This window comes from Bombina bombina, chromosome 4, assembly GCF_027579735.1.
Source record: "Bombina bombina isolate aBomBom1 chromosome 4, aBomBom1.pri, whole genome shotgun sequence".
NCBI lineage: Eukaryota > Metazoa > Chordata > Amphibia > Anura > Bombinatoridae > Bombina > Bombina bombina.
In genome coordinates, this window is record NC_069502.1 from 710,508,382 (window position 1) to 710,528,079 (window position 19,698).

At 37.8% G+C, this 19,698-nt stretch overlaps 1 protein-coding gene across 1 annotated transcript in view; it reads left to right on the forward strand.

Moving 5' to 3' along the window:
• SLC2A12 (solute carrier family 2 member 12) overlaps positions 1-19,698 on the forward strand; it is a 137,939-nt gene that overhangs the window by 103,847 nt on the left and 14,394 nt on the right. Inside the window, exon 4 of the mRNA XM_053710905.1 lies at positions 15,622-15,754. Coding sequence (XP_053566880.1) covers positions 15,622-15,754 — 133 coding nt within the window. The remainder of the gene's footprint in view (positions 1-15,621; positions 15,755-19,698) is intronic.

Consider the following 19,698-nt stretch of genomic DNA (forward strand, 5'->3'; position numbering starts at 1 on the left):
TTTACTTCGATTGTCAAATTTGCTTTTTTTTTTTTTCCTCTTGGTATCCTTTGTTATGAGTAAACCTAGGTAGACTCATAGGACCTCAGGAGTGTGCATGTGCTTGTGACAATGTTATACACTGCTGCCATAGAGTGCAAGAGACAACATGCACACTCCTGAGGTTCAGTATATATTTAAAAGTTATATGTTTGTATATTAAAACCCTTTGAGTGCTAAGCACTTTCCCACCTGGGTGCTAAGATTTTTTAATGTTTTTTTTATTTTTTGAACAATTTTTTTTAACTTTTTTTATATTTTTTCAGACCCCCAAGACTTACACTGCTGGAAAGGTTATGCGATTACCTTTCCAATGGTGGGTCTTGGGGGTCTGTAGCTGCTTAGATGCCTGAGATACAGGCTTCTAAGCAGCATGCCCCCTGCTCCTATACTTAACATTGTTAAGTATAAATAAAGTTGCGCAGTGACGTCATCACGTTATTGCGCGTGACATCACCACACAAAACGGGAAGCCCTGGCGATGCCTGTCACTCTACAGGCACGATCGCCGGGGTAGGAGCGGGTGGGAGCCCCCAGATCTCCCTCAAGGTGGGAGAGTGCTAGTGACGGCTCTGAGCCATCATTAGCACCAGAGTGGGAAACTCTGTAACGGCTCAGAGCCGTCATTAGCACTCAAAGGGTTAAAGGGACAATGAACCCAAATTTTTTCTTTTGTGATTCAGATAGAGCATGCAATTTTAAGCAACTTTCTAATTTACTCCTAATATCAATTTTTCTTCATTCTCTTTGTATCTTTATTTGAAAAGCAAGAATGTAAGTTTAGATGCCAGCCCATTTTGGTGAACAACCTGGGTTGTTCTTGCTGATTGGTGGATAAATTCACACACACCAATAAGCAAGTGCTGTCCGGGGTACTGAACCAAAAATTGGCTTGCATTTTAGCTTAGATGCCTTCTTTTTTCAAATAAAGATAGCAAGAGAACAAAGAAAATTTGATAATAGGAGTAAATTAGAAAGTTGCTTAAAATTGCAAGCTCTATCTGAATCACGAAAGAAAATAAATTGGATTCAGTGTCCCTTTAAAACAACAGATCAGCATACTTTTGTAAGAAAAAACATTTGAAGTCATTGTCCTATAAAATTTGAAAACATCTCATTCATTGGTTTTGGCCTTGGCTGCCTCTAAATATTTCTTATGGACAGAACTCACAATTATGCATTATACATTTCAAAGTCTATTTTCTTTAAAGGGACATAATACCTATATGCTAAATCACTTGAAACTGATGCAGTATAACTGTAAAAAGCTGACAGGAAAATATCACCTAAGCATCTCTATGTAAAAAAGGAACATATTTTACCTCACAATTTCTTCAGCTCAGCAGAGTAAGTTCTGTGTAAAAAGTTATACTTCAGTTACTGTCCAGCTGCAGGTAAAAAAAAACAAAAAACAAAGAAATGAACAGCAGCCAATCAGCATCAACAGTGCTGAGGTCATGAACTTTTTTACTGTGATCTCATGAGATTTCACTTAACTCTCATGAGATTTCATATTAAACTTCCTTAACCCCTTAAGGACAAGGCCATTTTTCAATTTCTTTCCCTGAAGGACCAGGGCTATTTTTACATTTCTGTGGTGTTTGTGTTTAGCTGTGTTTAGCTGTAATTTTCATCTTACTCATTTACTGTACCCACACATATTATAAACCGTTTTTCTCGCCATTAAATGGACTTTCTAAAGATACCATTATTTTCATCATATCTTATCATTTACTATAAAAAAAATGATAAAATATTAGGAAAAAATGGAAAAAAACACACTTTTTCTAACTTTGACCGGCAAAATCTGTTACACATCTACAACCACCAAAAAACACCCATGCTAAATAGTTTCTAAATTTTATCCTGAGTTTAGAAATACCCAATGTTTAAACGTTCTTTGCTTTTTTGCAAGTTATAGGGCCATAAATACAAGTAGCACTTTGCTATTTCCAAACCATTTTTTTTTTTTCAAAATTAGCGCTAGTTACTTTGGAACACTGATATCTTTCAGGAATCCCTGAATATCCCTTGACATGTATATATTTTTTTTAGAAGACAACCCAAAGTATTGTTCTAGGCCCATTTTGGTATATTCCATGCCACCATTTCACCGCCAAATGCGATCAAATAAAAAAAATTGTTCACTTTTTCACAATTTTTTTCACAAACTTTAGGTTTCTCACTAAAATTATTTACAAACAACTTGTGCAATTATGGCATAAATGGTTGTAAATGCTTCTCTGGGATCCCCTTTGTTCAGAAATAGCAGACATATATGGCTTTGGCGTTGCTTTTTGGTAATTAGAAGGCCACTTAATGCCACTGCGCATCACACATGTATTATGCCCAGCAGTAAAGGGGTTAATTAGGGAGCATGTAGGGAGCTTCTAGAGTTAATTTTAGCTTTAGTGTAGTGTAGTAGACAACCACAAGTATTGATCTAGGCCCATCTTGGTATATTTCATGCTACCATTTCACCGCTAAATGCGATCAAATAAAAAAAAAACGTAACATTTTTCACAATTTTAGGTTTCTCACTGAAATTATTTACAAACAACTTTTGCAAGTAAGGCATAATTAGAAATGCTTCTCTGGGATCCCCTTTGTTCAGAAATAGCAGACATATATGGCTTTGGCGTTGCTTTTTGGTAATTATAAGGCCGCTAAATGCTGCTGCGCTAGGGTTGCCACCTTTTGCCCAAAAAAATCCTGGACACTTTTTAAGTGGGCGTGGAGAGGGTGTGGCTTTGGGCGTGGCTTCTCACAGCCTCAAATTCTTTATGAAATTATTTTTATATATATATATATATATATATATATAAAATATATATATATATATTATATATATAAAATATAATATTATATATATATATATATATATATATATATATATATATATATATATAAAATATTAAATATATATATACTGTATATGTAACTGGTGGGCGGGTACTGGTGTAACGGGCACAATGTCCTGTCTCTCTGCCGCTCTGCTGCAGCCTGCTGCCTGCAGGATGTGACGACACTCCCCTCCTGGACCCTGTATTCCCCCCTCCCACTGTCCCACACCCACAAAAAAAAATTAAAATTATTAAGATAAATCATTACATTAAATAAAAGAGAATAACAATCCCAAGAATAAATAGAGGTACATTCTGTAGGCAATTGTAAAGAACATTACATTAGTGATAATAACAATTAAACAAACACAAGTATTATCTCTAGTGCTGCAGATTTACACATCTAACCAACCTTCGAGCAGCAATTATCCTCAAATGACAACTGAGCAGGCGCGCTGCCACCCTAACACTGCATCTGCATAACAGACTGTGTGCGCACACTCCATAAAACAAGACCGCGCCCCATGTAAATCCACTCAGCTACTTTGTCACAGAATATGCCATGCGGCCAATAAGGGCGGGGCATGACAAAGGCTGCCACTTGCAATTGGAGAGTGCAGACTATATGTTTACCCTTTCAGCCAATTGAATGAGGTAGGGTGCCTCAGCCCCCCCAAGGCGCATCATACACACATCATCCTTTTGCTTCACGTCACCCGAAGTCCATGACAACAATGCACGGATTTGTTATGGGGTGGAGCCTAGTGCAGGGTTTATGAAGCGTTTCCATACTCGGATGTGTTAATGTCACTTTGGTTCTGAGTAACCCCGGGCTAAGCGCTCCTCTGGCCAGCTTATTTTTTGTTCACTGCTGCGCCAGGGGAGCGCTTAGCCCGGGGCATTTGAGGCTAGTTCCGGGACACGGGACACAGAGCCTCAGACCGGGACTGTCCCGGTGAAACCGGGGCAGGTGGCAACCCTACGCTGTGCACCACACATGTATTATGCCCAGCAGTGCAGGGGTTAATTAGGTACCTTGTAGGGATCTTGCAGGGTTAATTTTAGCTTTAGCGTAGAGATCAGCCTCCCACCTGACACATCACACCCCCTGATCCCTCCCAAACAGCTCTCTTCCCTCCCTCATCCCACAATTGTCCCCGTCATCTTAAGTACTGGCAGAAAGTCTGCCAGTACTAAAATAAAAGGTATATATATATATTTTTTTTTTATTTAAATGTTATAGCATATTTACATATGCTGCTGTGTAGGATCCCCCCTTAGCCCCCAACTTCCCTGATCCCCCCCAAACAGCTCTCTAACCCTCCCCCTCTACCTTACTGGGAGCCATCTTGGGTACTGGCAGCTGTCTGCCAGTACCCAGTTTAGAATAAAATACATTTTTTATTTTTTTTTCTGTAGTGTAGCTTCCCCCACCCCCTCCCAGAATGATCATTTTGTGTTGTTCCTCCCCCCCCTTTCTCTCACTTATTGATCCACATTTTCCTGTAGTGTAGCGGTTCCCACCCGCTCCCTCCCTGTGCATGCCCCCGACATCCCCGCCCCGGATCCCGCCCCGCTCACTCTTCAGTCATCCATCGATGGCCGCCCACCCGCCTCCCACGTCGGCTCCCACCCACCAACGATTTCGGCCATCGATGCCCGGTGCAGAGAGGGCCACAGAGTGGCTCTCTCTGCATCGGATAGGGGAAAAATGTTATTGCAGGATGCCTCGATATCGAGGCATCACTGTAATAACCGGAAAGCGTCTGGAAGCGATCAGGATCGCTTCCAGCCGCTTTAAACCCCAACGTCATACAGGGTACATCGCTGGTCTTTAAAGACCAGTTTGAGCAAGACGTACCCTGTACGACGCATGTCGTTAAGGGGTTAAACTGAATAGGGAAATAACATGAAGCTCACTCCCTTTCCTGTCCCGGGACAGACATACTGATTTGCTGCTTAAAGTCCTTTACAATGGGGTGTGAACACTTAGGACATTTTGAGCTAAAATATCTTTCTTTTTTACATAGAGATGTTAAGGTGATATTTTCTAGTCAGCTTTGTACAGCTATGCTGCATCACTTTCAAGTGTTTCAACATTTGGGTATCATAGCCCTTTAAAGGGGAATCTATACCAAATTTTTTGTTGTTTAAAAAGATAGATAATCCCTTTATTCCCCAATCCCCAGTTTTGCATAACCAAAACGGTTATAATAATATACTTGTTACCTTTGTGATTACCTGCTTTCAGTGCTTTTGACAGACTTGCATTTTAGCCAATCAGTGCTTACTCATAAATAACTTCACGGAGTGAGCACAATGTTATCTATATGGCACATATGAACTAGCACTAATTGTGAAAAACGGTAAAAATGCACTGAGATAAGAGGCGGCCTTCAAGGGTTTAGAAATTAGCATATGAGCCTACCTAGGTTTAGCTTTCAACAAAGAAGTCCAAGAGAACAAAGCAAATTTGATTATAAAAGTAAATTGGAAATTTATTCAAAATTGCCTGCCCTATCTGAATCATGTTAAATGTTTACTTGACTGCCCCTTTAAGTGAAATGTCAGTACAACGCTGCATCATAGAGTTTAATATACTGTTAAAAAATAGTTGCCGTACACATATATTTTGTTTTAGACTGTGTCTGATCCAGATGTTTCTGTTGATTACTAACAAAACTTCCCAGGTTTTCATTAAAGGGACAAACCCACATTGTTTCTTTTATGACTGAGATAGAGCATACACTTTTACTTCCATTATTCCAATTTACTTCCATTATCAAAAATGCTTCATTCTCTTTGTATTCTTTGTTTAATGAGCAACAGTGCACTACTGGGAGCTAGCTTACCACATTGGGTGAGCCAATAACAAGAGGTGTATATGTGCAACCATCAATTAGTTATTAGCTCCTAGTAGTACATCGCTGCTCCTGAGCATACCTATGTATGCTTTTCATCAAAGGATACCAAAGGAACAAAGCAATTTTGATTATAGAAGTAACTTGAAAAGTGCATGCTCTATCTGAATCATAACAGTTTAATTTTGACTTTACTGTCCCTTTAAGCATTAAACAAAAACAAAAAAATTAGCGTTGCTTTTTTATTATTCATAATTGTTATTTTTTTTAAAAAAATTAATAAATATCCTGGGGCTATACAATACAGTAGATTCAAACATTTAATAGAAAATGCTTGAATCTACTATAACAAAAATTCAGATTATCCTAATATTTTGAAGGTATAATCTAGATTTTATTAAAGACACAGAGACGAGTATTTTTTGCATTACTCTTTCTTTACTACTCAATGCAGCCTTTTAAAGAACAATAACATTGATAAGTTAAATAACATAAACATAATAAGAAGCTAACAGAAGCTTATTATAGTGAGAAAAAACAGCCAATCAGCACAGAGAATAGCCTATAAACAGAGCACCCAGCTAACACTCATCCTCTTTCTAGTTGATGCTCCAAAGGAATAAGATATTAAACATCATTAAAAGTCCAAAAAGTCCGAAACAACAAAGGGTAGCGAACGCCAACTTCTTGTAGAATTGATGGATGGAACTCCATGAAGTGTTGAAATTGATAGAAGGCAGACTAGATGTCCAGAATTCAGTAGATGGATGATGAGACCTCTGAGTTGAAGGAAAGAATCCAGAAGATGAGAATGGATTGAAGTTACATGGATACTGTTAAGAAACAAAAAATGTTAATAACATATAATAATAAATATCAGGGTGGGTAAAAAACACAATTATCAATTTGAGGAGGGAAAATACTCGTCTCTGTGTCTTTAATAAAATCTAGATTATACCTTCAAAATATTAGGATAATCAGAATTTTATTACAAGACCAGAGACTCCTATTTTTTGCAAGTTTAAAGCAAATTAGGAGAATAGATTAAGTGAGGCATGTTGAATGGGTCTGAAGTAAAATTGTTTAAAAATGGAATCAGAAGACCAATCAGCAGCATTTAAAATTTGGTGAAGAGGAGCCGCTTTCAGAAAGGCTTTTGAGGCAGCAGAACCTCTAACAGAATGAGCTGAAAAAGAAATGTTGATACCAGCCCCTTTCATGACCCATTTAACCCACCTAGCAATAGAGGTAGTAGTGATAGGAGCATGAGGATGGACAAAAGAAATAAGCAGTTGATTATAGTTAATTTTCCTAAAAATCAAGGTTCTAGATTCATATGACTTTAGGCACTCAACCACACACAGAGAAGGTTCAGAAGGAAGATAAGGGTAGAAAATGGAAGTAGATAAGGTTTTTGTTCTGCGAGAAAGAAAAAAGGTAACTCCTTCAGGAGAGAAACGTTTAGAGTTCCAGTCCAAGGCTTTCACATCAGATACTCTTCTGAAAGAAATAAGACAGAGTAGGGTAGCAAGTTTAGCGGAAAGTTGTTTTAGAGATAACAAGTTATTATCTGGCCAAGATTTAAAGAGAGAGAAAATTAAATCTACATCCCAGAAGAATTCATGTTTGGGAACAGGTGGACGCTTTAATCTAATGGCTTTAAGAACTCTACAAACTAAGGGGTGTTTGCCAACAGGTAAATTATTGATTAAATTATGTCTGGCTGAAATAGCTGATCTATGGACATTAACTGTTCTGTATGCTAGGCTTGAGTCAAAAAGATGGGACAGGTAGTTAATAATTTCGGTTAAATTCGAAGAAATGGGATCCAAATCCCTACGCAAGCACCAGCTAGACCATTTTGACCATGCGGCAAAATAACATCTGCGGGTACCTGGGGCCCAGGAATCTTGAATGAGGGATCTAGCTCCCTCCGAAAGACCTCGGAGAGACCAGGGTCCCCTGATATTGTCCATGCTATCAGAAGAAGAGAGCCTTGGAGAATTAGACTGTGAAATTCGCCCTCCGGGTTGACTAACAGGTGAGGAAGTGGAGGAAAAAGAATTGGAAGATTGATGGACATCTCCAGAAGGGAGGGATACCAAGATTGGGTTGGCCAAAAGGGAGTCACTATGGTTAGGCATAGGAGATCCTTGCGGACTGTTGAAATTGTCCTCGGGATCATTGAGAATGGAGGGAAATCATAAGCTTTCTGGGGGGGCCATGGATGTAGAAAAGCATCTATGGCCGCAGCTTCTGGGTCTGGGCGCCAGCTGAAGTATGGGCAAATTTGAAAATTGGTCCTGGACGCAAAAAGATCCAGACAAAACGGACCTCTGAGAGATTGAAGGAATAAAAACATTTTCCTGTCTAGTCTCCAATCGCTGGAATCTGTCAAATGACGAGATCCCCAATCTGCAGCTGCGTTCGATTGTCCTGGAATATATTCCGCTTTGATAGAAATATTCCTGTCTAAACAAAGATGAATAAATTCCTTGGTTATGTTGGACAAATTCCTTGATTTGGTGCCTCCCAAACGATTGAGATATCGCACTGCTGAAATATTGTCCATGCGAAGAAGAATAGAAACTGGAGAAGAAAATTTGGCAAAACTTTTGACTGCAAACGAGCCAGCCAATAATTCCAAACAATTGATATGGAAACCTTTCTCCTCCAATGTCCATTTGCCACCTGTGATGGAAGGACCACAACGCGCACCCCAGCCGGAAAGACTGGCGTCGAATTCTATAACAAAATCTGGAGTCCTGCCAAAAATGGCTCTCCCATTCCAGGCTTCTAAATGAGAAAGCCACCAGGATAGTTCTTCTTTGGCCTCTAGAGATAAAGGTATCAAATGAGAGTAGGAAAACCCTTTTCTTAAATGAAGAATTTTTAATCTCTGGAGTTCTCTGTAATGTAAGGGGGCCGGAAAGACAGCCTGAATAGTGGATGATAGTAACCCTACTATTCTGGCTATAGTTCTGATAGGGACTGAATCTTTGGATAAGGTTTTGGCAATTTCCTTCTTTATATTCTTCACTTTGTCCGAAGGAAGACTCAGAGTGGAGAGTATCGAATTGATTTTGAAACCTAAGAAAATCAGCGATTTTGTAGGGAAAAGAACTGATTTCTCTTTGTTCACAAGAAAACCTAAGGATTCCAGAAGGGAAATTGTGGTAGTTAGATGATTCTGAAGGGAATAAAAATCTTGGTCCATAATTAAGATATCATCTAGATAAATTATCAGACGAATCCCTCTGAGTCTCAACCAGGCCACTACTGGTTTCAGTAACTTGGTGAAGATCCAAGGGGCTGAGGACAGGCCAAAGGGAAGACAAGTGAAATTCCAAAACTGATCTTCCCAACGGAATGTCAAGAATTTCCAATGTTCTTGAGCGATTGGGACGGTTAGATAGGCGTCTGTAAGATCTAAACGAACCAACCAATCGTTTTCTCTTAAGCATTCTCTTAATAAATGAATTCCCTCCATTTTGAAATGATGGTACACAACGAAGGCATTTAAATATTTTAGATTTATGACTGGCCTGAATTGATTGTTTTTCTTTTTTACTAAAAATAGATTGCTTAGGTAAAAATCTTGGGGTTGAATAACTGGAAGAATTGCTTTTTTGGAGAAGAGAGTAGAAATTTCTCTCTTGACCAAAAGGGAGTCTTCCTGAGAAAAATGAATTGGATGAGGAAGACAAGTTTGTGTTGGGGGAGATATGAACTCTATGAGAATGCCTGACACAGCCTGTAAGACCCAGGGATTTGTAGGAAGGTTTTTTGAGGGAGGATGGGGTGGGTTATATTAATCCAAACTTAAGGGATAAATCAGATTTATTATTTATATATTGTGACCCTTAAGTTCCAGAACCATTAACAGTAATATACATCAAAATGTACAGTGAGATGCAAAAAAGAGAGATTTTGCAGCGCAAAGAGAAAGACTGTTGGTTACTGGACTTCGTTAAATACTAAAACCCACTATCAGAGTAAGCAAAAAATTAGTGTAATCAAAATTCAATACTTTGAAATACAATTGACAACTTCATTCACACAAAATAACTTTATTGGAAAAAATAATAAAAGTAGTAGTCCGGCTGGACTAGTACTCACGCACACTCACACACATACGGTTTAAAACTTGCTGGAACTCAGACTATGTAATTTGATCTGAATTGCACCTCAAAAAATATACATCACTCCTTAACAGGAGGTATAAGAGTATTTGTGTATATATAAATAATCAACTCCTGTAGGTAAGTGAGTATGTTATTAGTAGTGGTAGTAGGGTGTATCTAATAAGTACTTATACAAAAAAGCACCACAATAATATAAATAGTATCCGATTAAATTTCCGGTTTGTGTGCTAAGAAATGTAAAGTCTACAGTACACTCAATGTATATATGTTAGTCAAACAGTCAAAAGTAAAGCTGGTGGTTTGCTGTGTTCCTAAATTTTAATCATTGCAAGTGTTGCAAAATATGTTAAACTGGTATTAAAGGGCCCCGGTCACAGCACAGTCATTGGTGATTTTAAAGTACGGTATATACCTTTAAATTAATTAAAAATTCAAATGCACTTTATATGCATAATGCACATATGCATCATTAAGTGTAGTATTAATGTATGACTAATACAACCAATTATTAACTTTGCTTTGAAAAAGAGTTAGAAATTAGATTTTCAGTTCAACCTTGCTGAATAAAAATATACCAACAGGTAACCCACAAATGGAAAGATATCCTTAGCTGAGCTAGAAAAGGTCTCTTCTATAGCGGAGGCCTGTTTAAACATTAGCTATCTTTGGAGCTTATAGTTCAACCACACTGAGTATAAATATACCAGCAGATTACCCACAAATGGAACGATATGCTGAGCTGAACTAAAAAAAGGGTCTCTTCTATAGCGGAGGCCTGTTTAACCATTTAGCTGTCGCTGGAGCTATAGTTCAACCTTGCTAAGGTTCTTGTTTCAGTATATTAATCTGCTGACGTACTGCAGAATTGACACATTGAATCCTATTTTCCATTGAAGTCCTATGTCACAGCTAGCTCATGATCCAATTGGATCTAATCAATGCCAGTCATTGTTATGATTGGATGTGAACCAATCAAACTGTTTTGAGTCCTATCGCAATGAACCAATCGCCAAACAGGGGCGGGATTAAGATCGTCTTATATCCCGCTCTGTCCGGCCGGCGCGTACCCCTCTGAAGAAGCGTTATGTGAAACGCGCGTCAGGGGCACCTGCATGAGGTTATGGAACCTCGATTTTAATAGCTGACTCAGCCTTAATATCTAATTGCACCATAGTGATTACGCTTACAGACAGTGGCAGTTAATGTTAAAACAAGGCCTCCGCTATAGAAGAGACCTTTTTCAGTCTAAGATTAGCAGACTTCTTTTCAATCGTGGGTAACCTGTGCTCAGAATTATATACAGTGATAACTAATGGTTAAACAGGCCTCCGCTATAGAAGAGACCTTTTTTCAGTTCAGCTCAACATATCTTTCTATTCGTGGGTAACCTGTGGGTACATTTATACTTAGCAAGGTTGAACTATAGCTCCAGCGACAGCTAAATGGTTAAACAGGCCTCCGCTATAGAAGAGACCTTTTTTTAGTTCAGCTCAGCATATCGTTCCATTTGTGGGTAATCTGCTGGTATATTTATACTCAGTGTGGTTGAACTATAAGCTCCAAAGATAGCTAATGTTTAAACAGGCCTCCGCTATAGAAGAGACCTTTTCTAGCTCAGCTAAGGATATCTTTCCATTTGTGGGTTACCTGTTGGTATATTTTTATTCAGCAAGGTTGAACTGAAAATCTAATTTCTAACTCTTTTTCAAAGCAAAGTTAATAATTGGTTGTATTAGTCATACATTAATACTACACTTAATGATGCATATGTGCATTATGCATATAAAGTGCATTTGAATTTTTAATTAATTTAAAGGTATATACCGTACTTTAAAATCACCAATGACTGTGCTGTGACCGGGGCCCTTTAATACCAGTTTAACATATTTTGCAACACTTGCAATGATTAAAATTTAGGAACACAGCAAACCACCAGCTTTACTTTTGACTGTTTGACTAACATATATACATTGAGTGTACTGTAGACTTTACATTTCTTAGCACACAAACCGGAAATTTAATCGGATACTATTTATATTATTGTGGTGCTTTTTTGTATAAGTACTTATTAGATACACCCTACTACCACTACTAATAACATACTCACTTACCTACAGGAGTTGATTATTTATATATACACAAATACTCTTATACCTCCTGTTAAGGAGTGATGTATATTTTTTGAGGTGCAATTCAGATCAAATTACATAGTCTGAGTTCCAGCAAGTTTTAAACCGTATGTGTGTGAGTGTGCGTGAGTACTAGTCCAGCCGGACTACTACTTTAATTATTTTTTCCAATAAAGTTATTTCGTGTGAATGAAGTTGTCAATTGTATTTCAAAGTATTGAATTTTGATTACACTAATTTTTTGCTTACTCTGATAGTGGGTTTTAGTATTTAACGAAGTCCAGTAACCAACAGTCTTTCTCTTTGCGCTGCAAAATCTCTCTTTTTTGCATCTCACTGTACATTTTGATGTAAGACCCAGGGGTCTGAAGTAATTGAAGCCCAATTTTGAGCAAACAGGGCGAGTCTGCCATCAATTTTTTCTGGGAAAGAAGAGACATGGGGAGGAAGTAATGAACTTACCTGGAGCTTGTCTGGCTCTGGCTCTGGTCCTAAAACCTCTCTGAGTCCAGGGTCGACCTCTTGTCGGGAAGAAGGAAGAGGTAGATGGTTCTGAATAACCTCTTTGAAATTGTGTCTGAAACTGATGTTGGAATTGGGATTGCTGGGGATAGTAGTGAGACCTGGATAAAAAGGATTGGCGGCCGGGAAAGTGGCCTCTGCCTCTCCCGGCCCTGTCAGAAAAACCCTGGTTAGGGTAGAAAATTTTCTTAACAGATGTCTTTACTTTGTTTAAATTAGTGAAAGTGTTGACATATTGGCTTAGATCTTTTAAATATGAGTCTCCAAACAAAAGACCCTTGTTGTCTGAAGCGATATTGCTTGAGGAGAAATCGGAAATTTTAGGATCTATTTTCCTCAAGATGTTACGTCTTCTTTCTCCGGACATTGCACAATTAGTATTTCCAATAAAACAGAGAAGTCTTTGGACCCACTCTCTGACAACATAGGGGTCCAAAGGACAATTTTCAGCTACACCTTGCTCAGACAATTCGAATAGTTTAGTGAGGGGCCCAACAGAATCTAAAAGTTTATCCTGGCAAATTTTCCAGGATCTATCCACTCCTTTTTTCAATTTATAACCTGGGGTGCCAATAAATTTTAGAATTTTAGGGTCAACCTCAGGAGTGACAGAAGCATTTTTAGGTAACAGGGGACGAGGACATTCAGCTTTCATTTTGTTACGGGTTTGTTTTTTCAGGGGTTTGCATAACTGATGGTCAATAAATTTGGCTAAATCAATGGGGGGACACCACTCGGCGTACCGGGGATGGTGTAATTCGTCAAGTTTAAACCTAGGATTGCCCAAACAATCTATAAAGTCTTCCTCGTCCTCACTGTAATCATAAGATTATTTGGCTTTCTTTTTCAGTTTTTTGGCTACAGGGGAGCCATCAGAATTTTCTGATTCATTGAAATTGTCTGAATTAATGTCAGTATATTCGTCACCATCTGAATCCTCAGATTCTGAAGATGGATTATCAGTAATGTTTTGTGTTTTAAATTTCAATTTTTTGGATACATAGGTATCCCCCGTTTGGTTACCCTCGGGGTGCAGGGTTCTACTGACAGCGGTTTTTCTTCCTTTGCTGTGAGGAATATTAGGCTCAGCTAAAAGCTGACGTGACTTTTCAATAAGTTTTTTGCTTGCTTTATAGGCAATAGATGGGTTCTTTCTTTTTAAAGATATTTTTCTTTGTTTCTCTCCCATCAAAGAGGTCATTTTGTTAAATAAATTATTCATAGAGGAATCTATCATAGACTGCACTGTATGTAAAGTTAAGGGAGGTGAATTAGTTTGTGTTTCAGACATTGCTTATAAATGTTTTAGCAAGTAGCAATGTACAAGAAAATATTAAAATGTTTTAATAAATTAAATCTCCCTTAAGCAATAATTATATATATACTAATATAAACTTAATTAATAAAAGAATTAACCAAAAAAAAAAAAAAAAAATTTTTATATAACACAACTGAGGTAAAACTTTAAACTAGGCTTGAAAAAAGATTGTTAAATAATTATGCTAAACAAATTCACTGTCATATAAAGGATGCCAGAAGATGGCAATAAAGGGCTGTAAAACTTTTTAAAACACTTGAAATATGATAACCGAGTGTAACCGCAACAAAGTTACCACTCAGTTTGAGAAGCTTCGGCTGACTGAGGGGAGAGAACTATCGCGTCAGCGATAATGGGCGGGAAGGGGACGGCCCACAAAATGGCGGCCGCACAAACAAAACCAAACAGGAGAGGGGAAAGGATTGAATAGGTAAGATTAGCAGCAAACGTTTAAAAATCAGGAAACGAGCATAGCGAAAGAGACAAGGATGGAAAGAAGGGGGTTATAAGTCAGGAAACGAGCAAGAGATTAAAACGGAAAAAAGAGGCTTATACAATAAACAAAATAAGCAAGAAACAAAATAAATGAGAAAAACGGAGATTAATAAAAGTAACCAGAGCAAATTAATACTGTCAAAATAAGGTTAAAATAAGAAAAGACATATATATAAAAACCAATAACAATAATTAAAAAATTTTATTTTAAGACTGCACCACTTATCTGAATTTGAGCAGCAAAAAGAAAGAGAATGAGTGTTATCTGGGTGCTCTGTTTATAGGCTATTCTCTGTGCTGATTGGCTGTTTTTTCTCACTATAATAAGCTTCTGTTAGCTTCTTATTATGTTTATGTTATTTAACTTATCAATGTTATTGTTCTTTAAAAGGCTGCATTGAGTAGTAAAGAAAGAGTAACGCAAAAAATAGGAGTCTCTGGTCTTGTAATAAAATTCAGGATTGCCTTTTTTTCCAACTCCAATAGTGGCACACTGTAAATGTTTCAGATACTGATCTCAAAGCATAGGAATCATTTGCACAGTGCATTCATTTACCTATCAATCACACATGTATATAGTGTATATGCACCAATCAGAGGCTGTTCATGCTGCACAGGTCTGAGGAAAAGTCCCAGCAATTCATTAGACTATCTCTATAAATTTAGAGTAATTGTATTTCTTATTAAACACAAAAAAATTCTTTCATGATTCAGATAGAAAAGACAATTTTAAACAACATTCCTATTTACTTCTATTATCTAATTTGCTTCATTCTTTAGATATCTTTTGTTAAAGAAATAGCAATACACATGGGTGAGCCAATCACATGAGGCATCTATGTGCAGCCACAAATCAGAAGCTACTGAGCCTATCTAGATATGCTTTTCAGGAAAGAATATCAAGAGAATGAAGCAAATTAGATAATAGAAGTAAATTAGAAAATTGTTTAAAATGGTATTCTCCATCTGAATCATGAAAGAAACAAATTGGGTTTAATGTCCCTTTAAGTCTCATTGTTGTCACTTATTATTATTATTATGTAAATTATTTTAGAAGAGCCACAAAATTTGTTGTATAGCTAATTAGCACATCTAGGCAAATATTCCCGCTTGTTTTTCCTAAGAAGTATTCTGTATGTATTTTTAACAAGCAGCAAAGAACTCTGGGTAACATATGCAAATGAGATATACAACTCATTTTATTAGAGACAGAATGAAATGAAGAATAATAAAAACAACTATGGAAAATTCTTTTTGTTATGTTAACAGAAATCATTGGCTTGCCTTGGATGCTTTTTGGCTACTCTGCAATGAGTTTGACATCACTGGTATTCATTATAATGTTTGTTCCGAATACAAAGGGCCAGCCACTAGAGGAGATATCAATGGAGTTAGCAAATAGGTAGGTAACTAATGTATTGGTCTTATGTTTTCTAACAGAAAGAAACATACAAATCTCATTGTTATATATTTACCTACAAGTAAAATTTTGTTTCATTTTGTTTTCTAATGAAAAATTAAAAGTGAAAGTACACAATTATTTTGAACAACACTAAAGGAAAATATGTTGTAATAAGTTATTAAACTATTAAATAAGATTGCTGTCAAAAAAAGCAAGCGTGTGAGATTCTCTCTCATTGTTCATAAATAGTGACATATGAATACAAATCTAAATGTTAAAATACATTTTTGTTTTGGAAATACAATTTTTTTTAAGAATACAAATCTTTAATTACAAATACAATTCTTTTTTTGGAAGTACAATCTTGTTTTTTGGAATTGCACTTTCATTTTTGGAAATACAATGCAGTTTTTTTTTTAAGTACAATTTTTTTTTTTAATTAAACTACTAGTATGTATCAAAACACTGTCAAAAATAAATCTAGTTCCCGTTTTACGTAAGGACTTCACTTCAGTAGTTTGCCTGGGAACTAACTGCGCTTTCACTTTCAATAAAATGTGCAGAAATGTCTGGAAGTGGAGGGCCCTCTAGTGGGCATGTAACAAAATTAAGGGATAACTGAGTTGAAGTCTGGAGTGTACTAGGTATTACATTGTTGCAAGTGTAGGGGCGGGTGTTTCTGCTTACCTTTATAGATCCTGGCTGCAGTGGATCCGGACCTCTTTGTTCCTGGTTCCAGACTTCAAGGGAGCTTTCCCACCCACCCGTCCCTGGATGAAGAGGTGGCGGCTCATAGTGTTAATGGTTAGAGGTCACCCTGGCGGGGGTAGGTTTATATGAATTAGCCCTTTAAGCCCAGGTTTTAATTTAGTCTTCCACCTGTTCGGGCGTGTTTTTACGACTCGTTTGAAGAGGTTGCCTTACTAGGCTGGTTGTTTATGCCCTAGCTAGCGGTCGGTCAGGGCCCAGAGAGCGGGCAGGGAGAGAGAAGAGTGATGCCCTAGGATGGGGGAGGCGACGCCCACTAGGTGGTGACCTAGGGGGTTACTCCCCCCTACGAATCGTAGGCCAAACACCTCTATCAGCTTACAGCTTTCTCTCTCTGCCAATTGGGCGCGCAATTCCGTGTAGGGCCCTGGCCGTCTGTTAGTAGGGGTTAAACTAGCTAATTAATTGCCGCCACCAGTTAAGAACTTTATACAGCTCTTTGTTATCATTATTAAAGTTGCCTAGGTTGGCATATTTACATAGCTTAGTTTAAGAGGTTTATTGTTGTAATAAACGTGACCGTGACCGGTCTTTAGCCCAAAACCTGTTGTTGTGTCTTTATTGGTCGAATCATTCAGGGTACAGAAAGACGTAATAGGAAGTTTATCTCTTATGATAATCCCAACACATTAACATTTCAGGTAAACCTTTTATGATTACGAGTGGAGCGGTAGTTTGTGCTCTTGCTCGTGCGTTAACTCTGCTAGAAGTAATCTTTTTGCATGAGCAAAAAGCCAAACTTAGAATACCACAAGCATGTTAACGTATTTTCCCATAGACTACAATGGAGCGGGAAAAAACACCCAACCCAACCACGTTTTCTCAAGTGTGGTAACCCAACATGAAATATGAATATTTCACATTTCAATGTTCTCCACTCATAAATGGCACATCAATATCTCAGGTAAACCTTTCAATATTTATCATGTAACATACAACATGGCTTAACATGCCATACGTGATTACTGTATTCTCTTTTGCATAACACTATACAGAGGAATATTGATTTTGATGTTTTACTTACAGTTTTCTCCAACATTGGTGTGTCCGGTCCACGGCGTCATTCTTACTTTGGGAATATCTCTTCCCCAACAGGAAATGGCAAAGAGTCCCAGCAAAGCTGGCCATATAGTCCCTCCTAGCCTCCGCCCACCCCAGTCATTCTCTTTGCCGTTGCACAGGCAACATCTCCACGGAGATGGTTAAGAGTTTTTTTGGTGTTTGCAAGCCGTGGTGCCTTCCGTTTAGGTAACCTGATTTGCTCCCTCCCTTCATCCGTGTCCTAAAGCTTTGGTATTGGTTCCCACAAGTAAGGATGACGCCGTGGACCGGACACACCAATGTTGGAGAAAACAGAATTTATGCTTACCTGATAAATTACTTTCTCCAACGGTGTGTCCGGTCCACGGCCCGCCCTGGTTTTTTAATCAGGTCTGATGAATTATTTTCTCTAACTACAGTCACCACGGTACCATATGGTTTCTCCTATATTTTTCCTCCTGTCCGTCGGTCGAATGACTGGGGTGGGCGGAGCCTAGGAGGGACTATATGGCCAGCTTTGCTGGGACTCTTTGCCATTTCCTGTTGGGGAAGAGATATTCCCACAAGTAAGGATGACGCCATGGACCGGACACACCGTTGGAGAAAGTAATTTATCAGGTAAGCATAAATTCTGTTTTCATGGCAGCAAAAAAAAACACTTTAGCATGTGGTCTTTTCTCCTGTTAAGTGTATCCAGTCCACGGATCATCCATTACTTGTGGAATATTCTCCTTCCCAACAGGAAGTTGCAAGAGGATCACCCACAGCAGAGCTGCTATATAGCTCCTCCCCTCACTGCCATATCCAGTCATTCTCTTGCAACTCTCAACAAAGATGGAGGTAGTAAGAGGAGAGTGGTGTATTATAGTTAGTTTTCAAAGTATTTTTTTTTATGTTTTACTGTGCAACATGCTTTAACATGTCCAACATACTTATTCTGCTGTGTTTTATACAATAATTTGCTATGAAATATTGATTTGATAATTTAATCATAGCTTTTATATTAGCAGCGTTTCTACCCTCTCTCTTTATCAGGGGGTCTTCTAAGCTCATATATTTATTTAAAGTGACATCATTATACTTTAATTCCTTATAAATTAAAATAAGGCCATATTCTAAAACTGTCATTATTTATTTAGCTTGCTTTTTGCAAAAAAAACAAGAAACTTGCCAATGATGTTTGGAAAGTCCCTGCTCTGATCCAATCAGCAGCACTAATTGTACATGCTGCACTTCTACTGTGTGTTTATAGGGACATTCCAGCCAAAATTGGAATCCACATAGATACATTTCAGCTTTGAAATGAAGCATTTTTGTAATATGTATTAGCAAAAATGTTTCTATTAACAGTTATAGCTGTTTTTAAATATGCACCGTGCAACAGTATTTTAAACTTTTCAGAGAGCCTAATGTGCTTGTGCTATCTTAGTAATGACTCAATTTGTTAATTGCTGACATTACACAAGCCTTACTGCCACTCTGAGCAGCTACAGTATTTAAAATGCTGGTGCACTGAGAATATCTAGCTATACTTCACATGCACGTGCAGAGAAAAATGCTAACACTAAAACAGTGATAACTTTTACTAGAAGCATTTTTGCTAATGCATGTATATTGCAAATATGTTTCTTTTCAAAGATGTAATTAATCTATGTGCATTTAAATTTTGACCGGAATGTCCCTCTAACCCCTTTGCAGAATTGATGGTCATAAAATGACATGCACTAACGGATAATCAAAATCAATGTTCCTTACTACATTATTATTATTATTATAAAAAAAGGCAGAACAAACACGTTGGGCAAACTGTAACTAAAGGGACAGTCTACACCTTAGTCTTACTTTAGATTAAGTTGCAAATAGCCTCCTGCACACCCTTTCTATATCATGCAGCAGGAAAGGTAAGAAAAAGTTATTTTAAGATGAATATTGTTTCTGGCCACTTTGAAATGGCTGCCAAGTTCAGCCCACTGATGACATCACGATCTGGGCTGCATCTAGGCACTCTGCTGAATAGCATTGACAGTCTGTTGAATTTAACTAGTGAGCCTTTTATGATTGGATGCCATATGCAGCCCAGATCATGATGTCATCAATGGGCTGAGCTTGGCAGCCATTTCAAAGTGGTCAGAAAT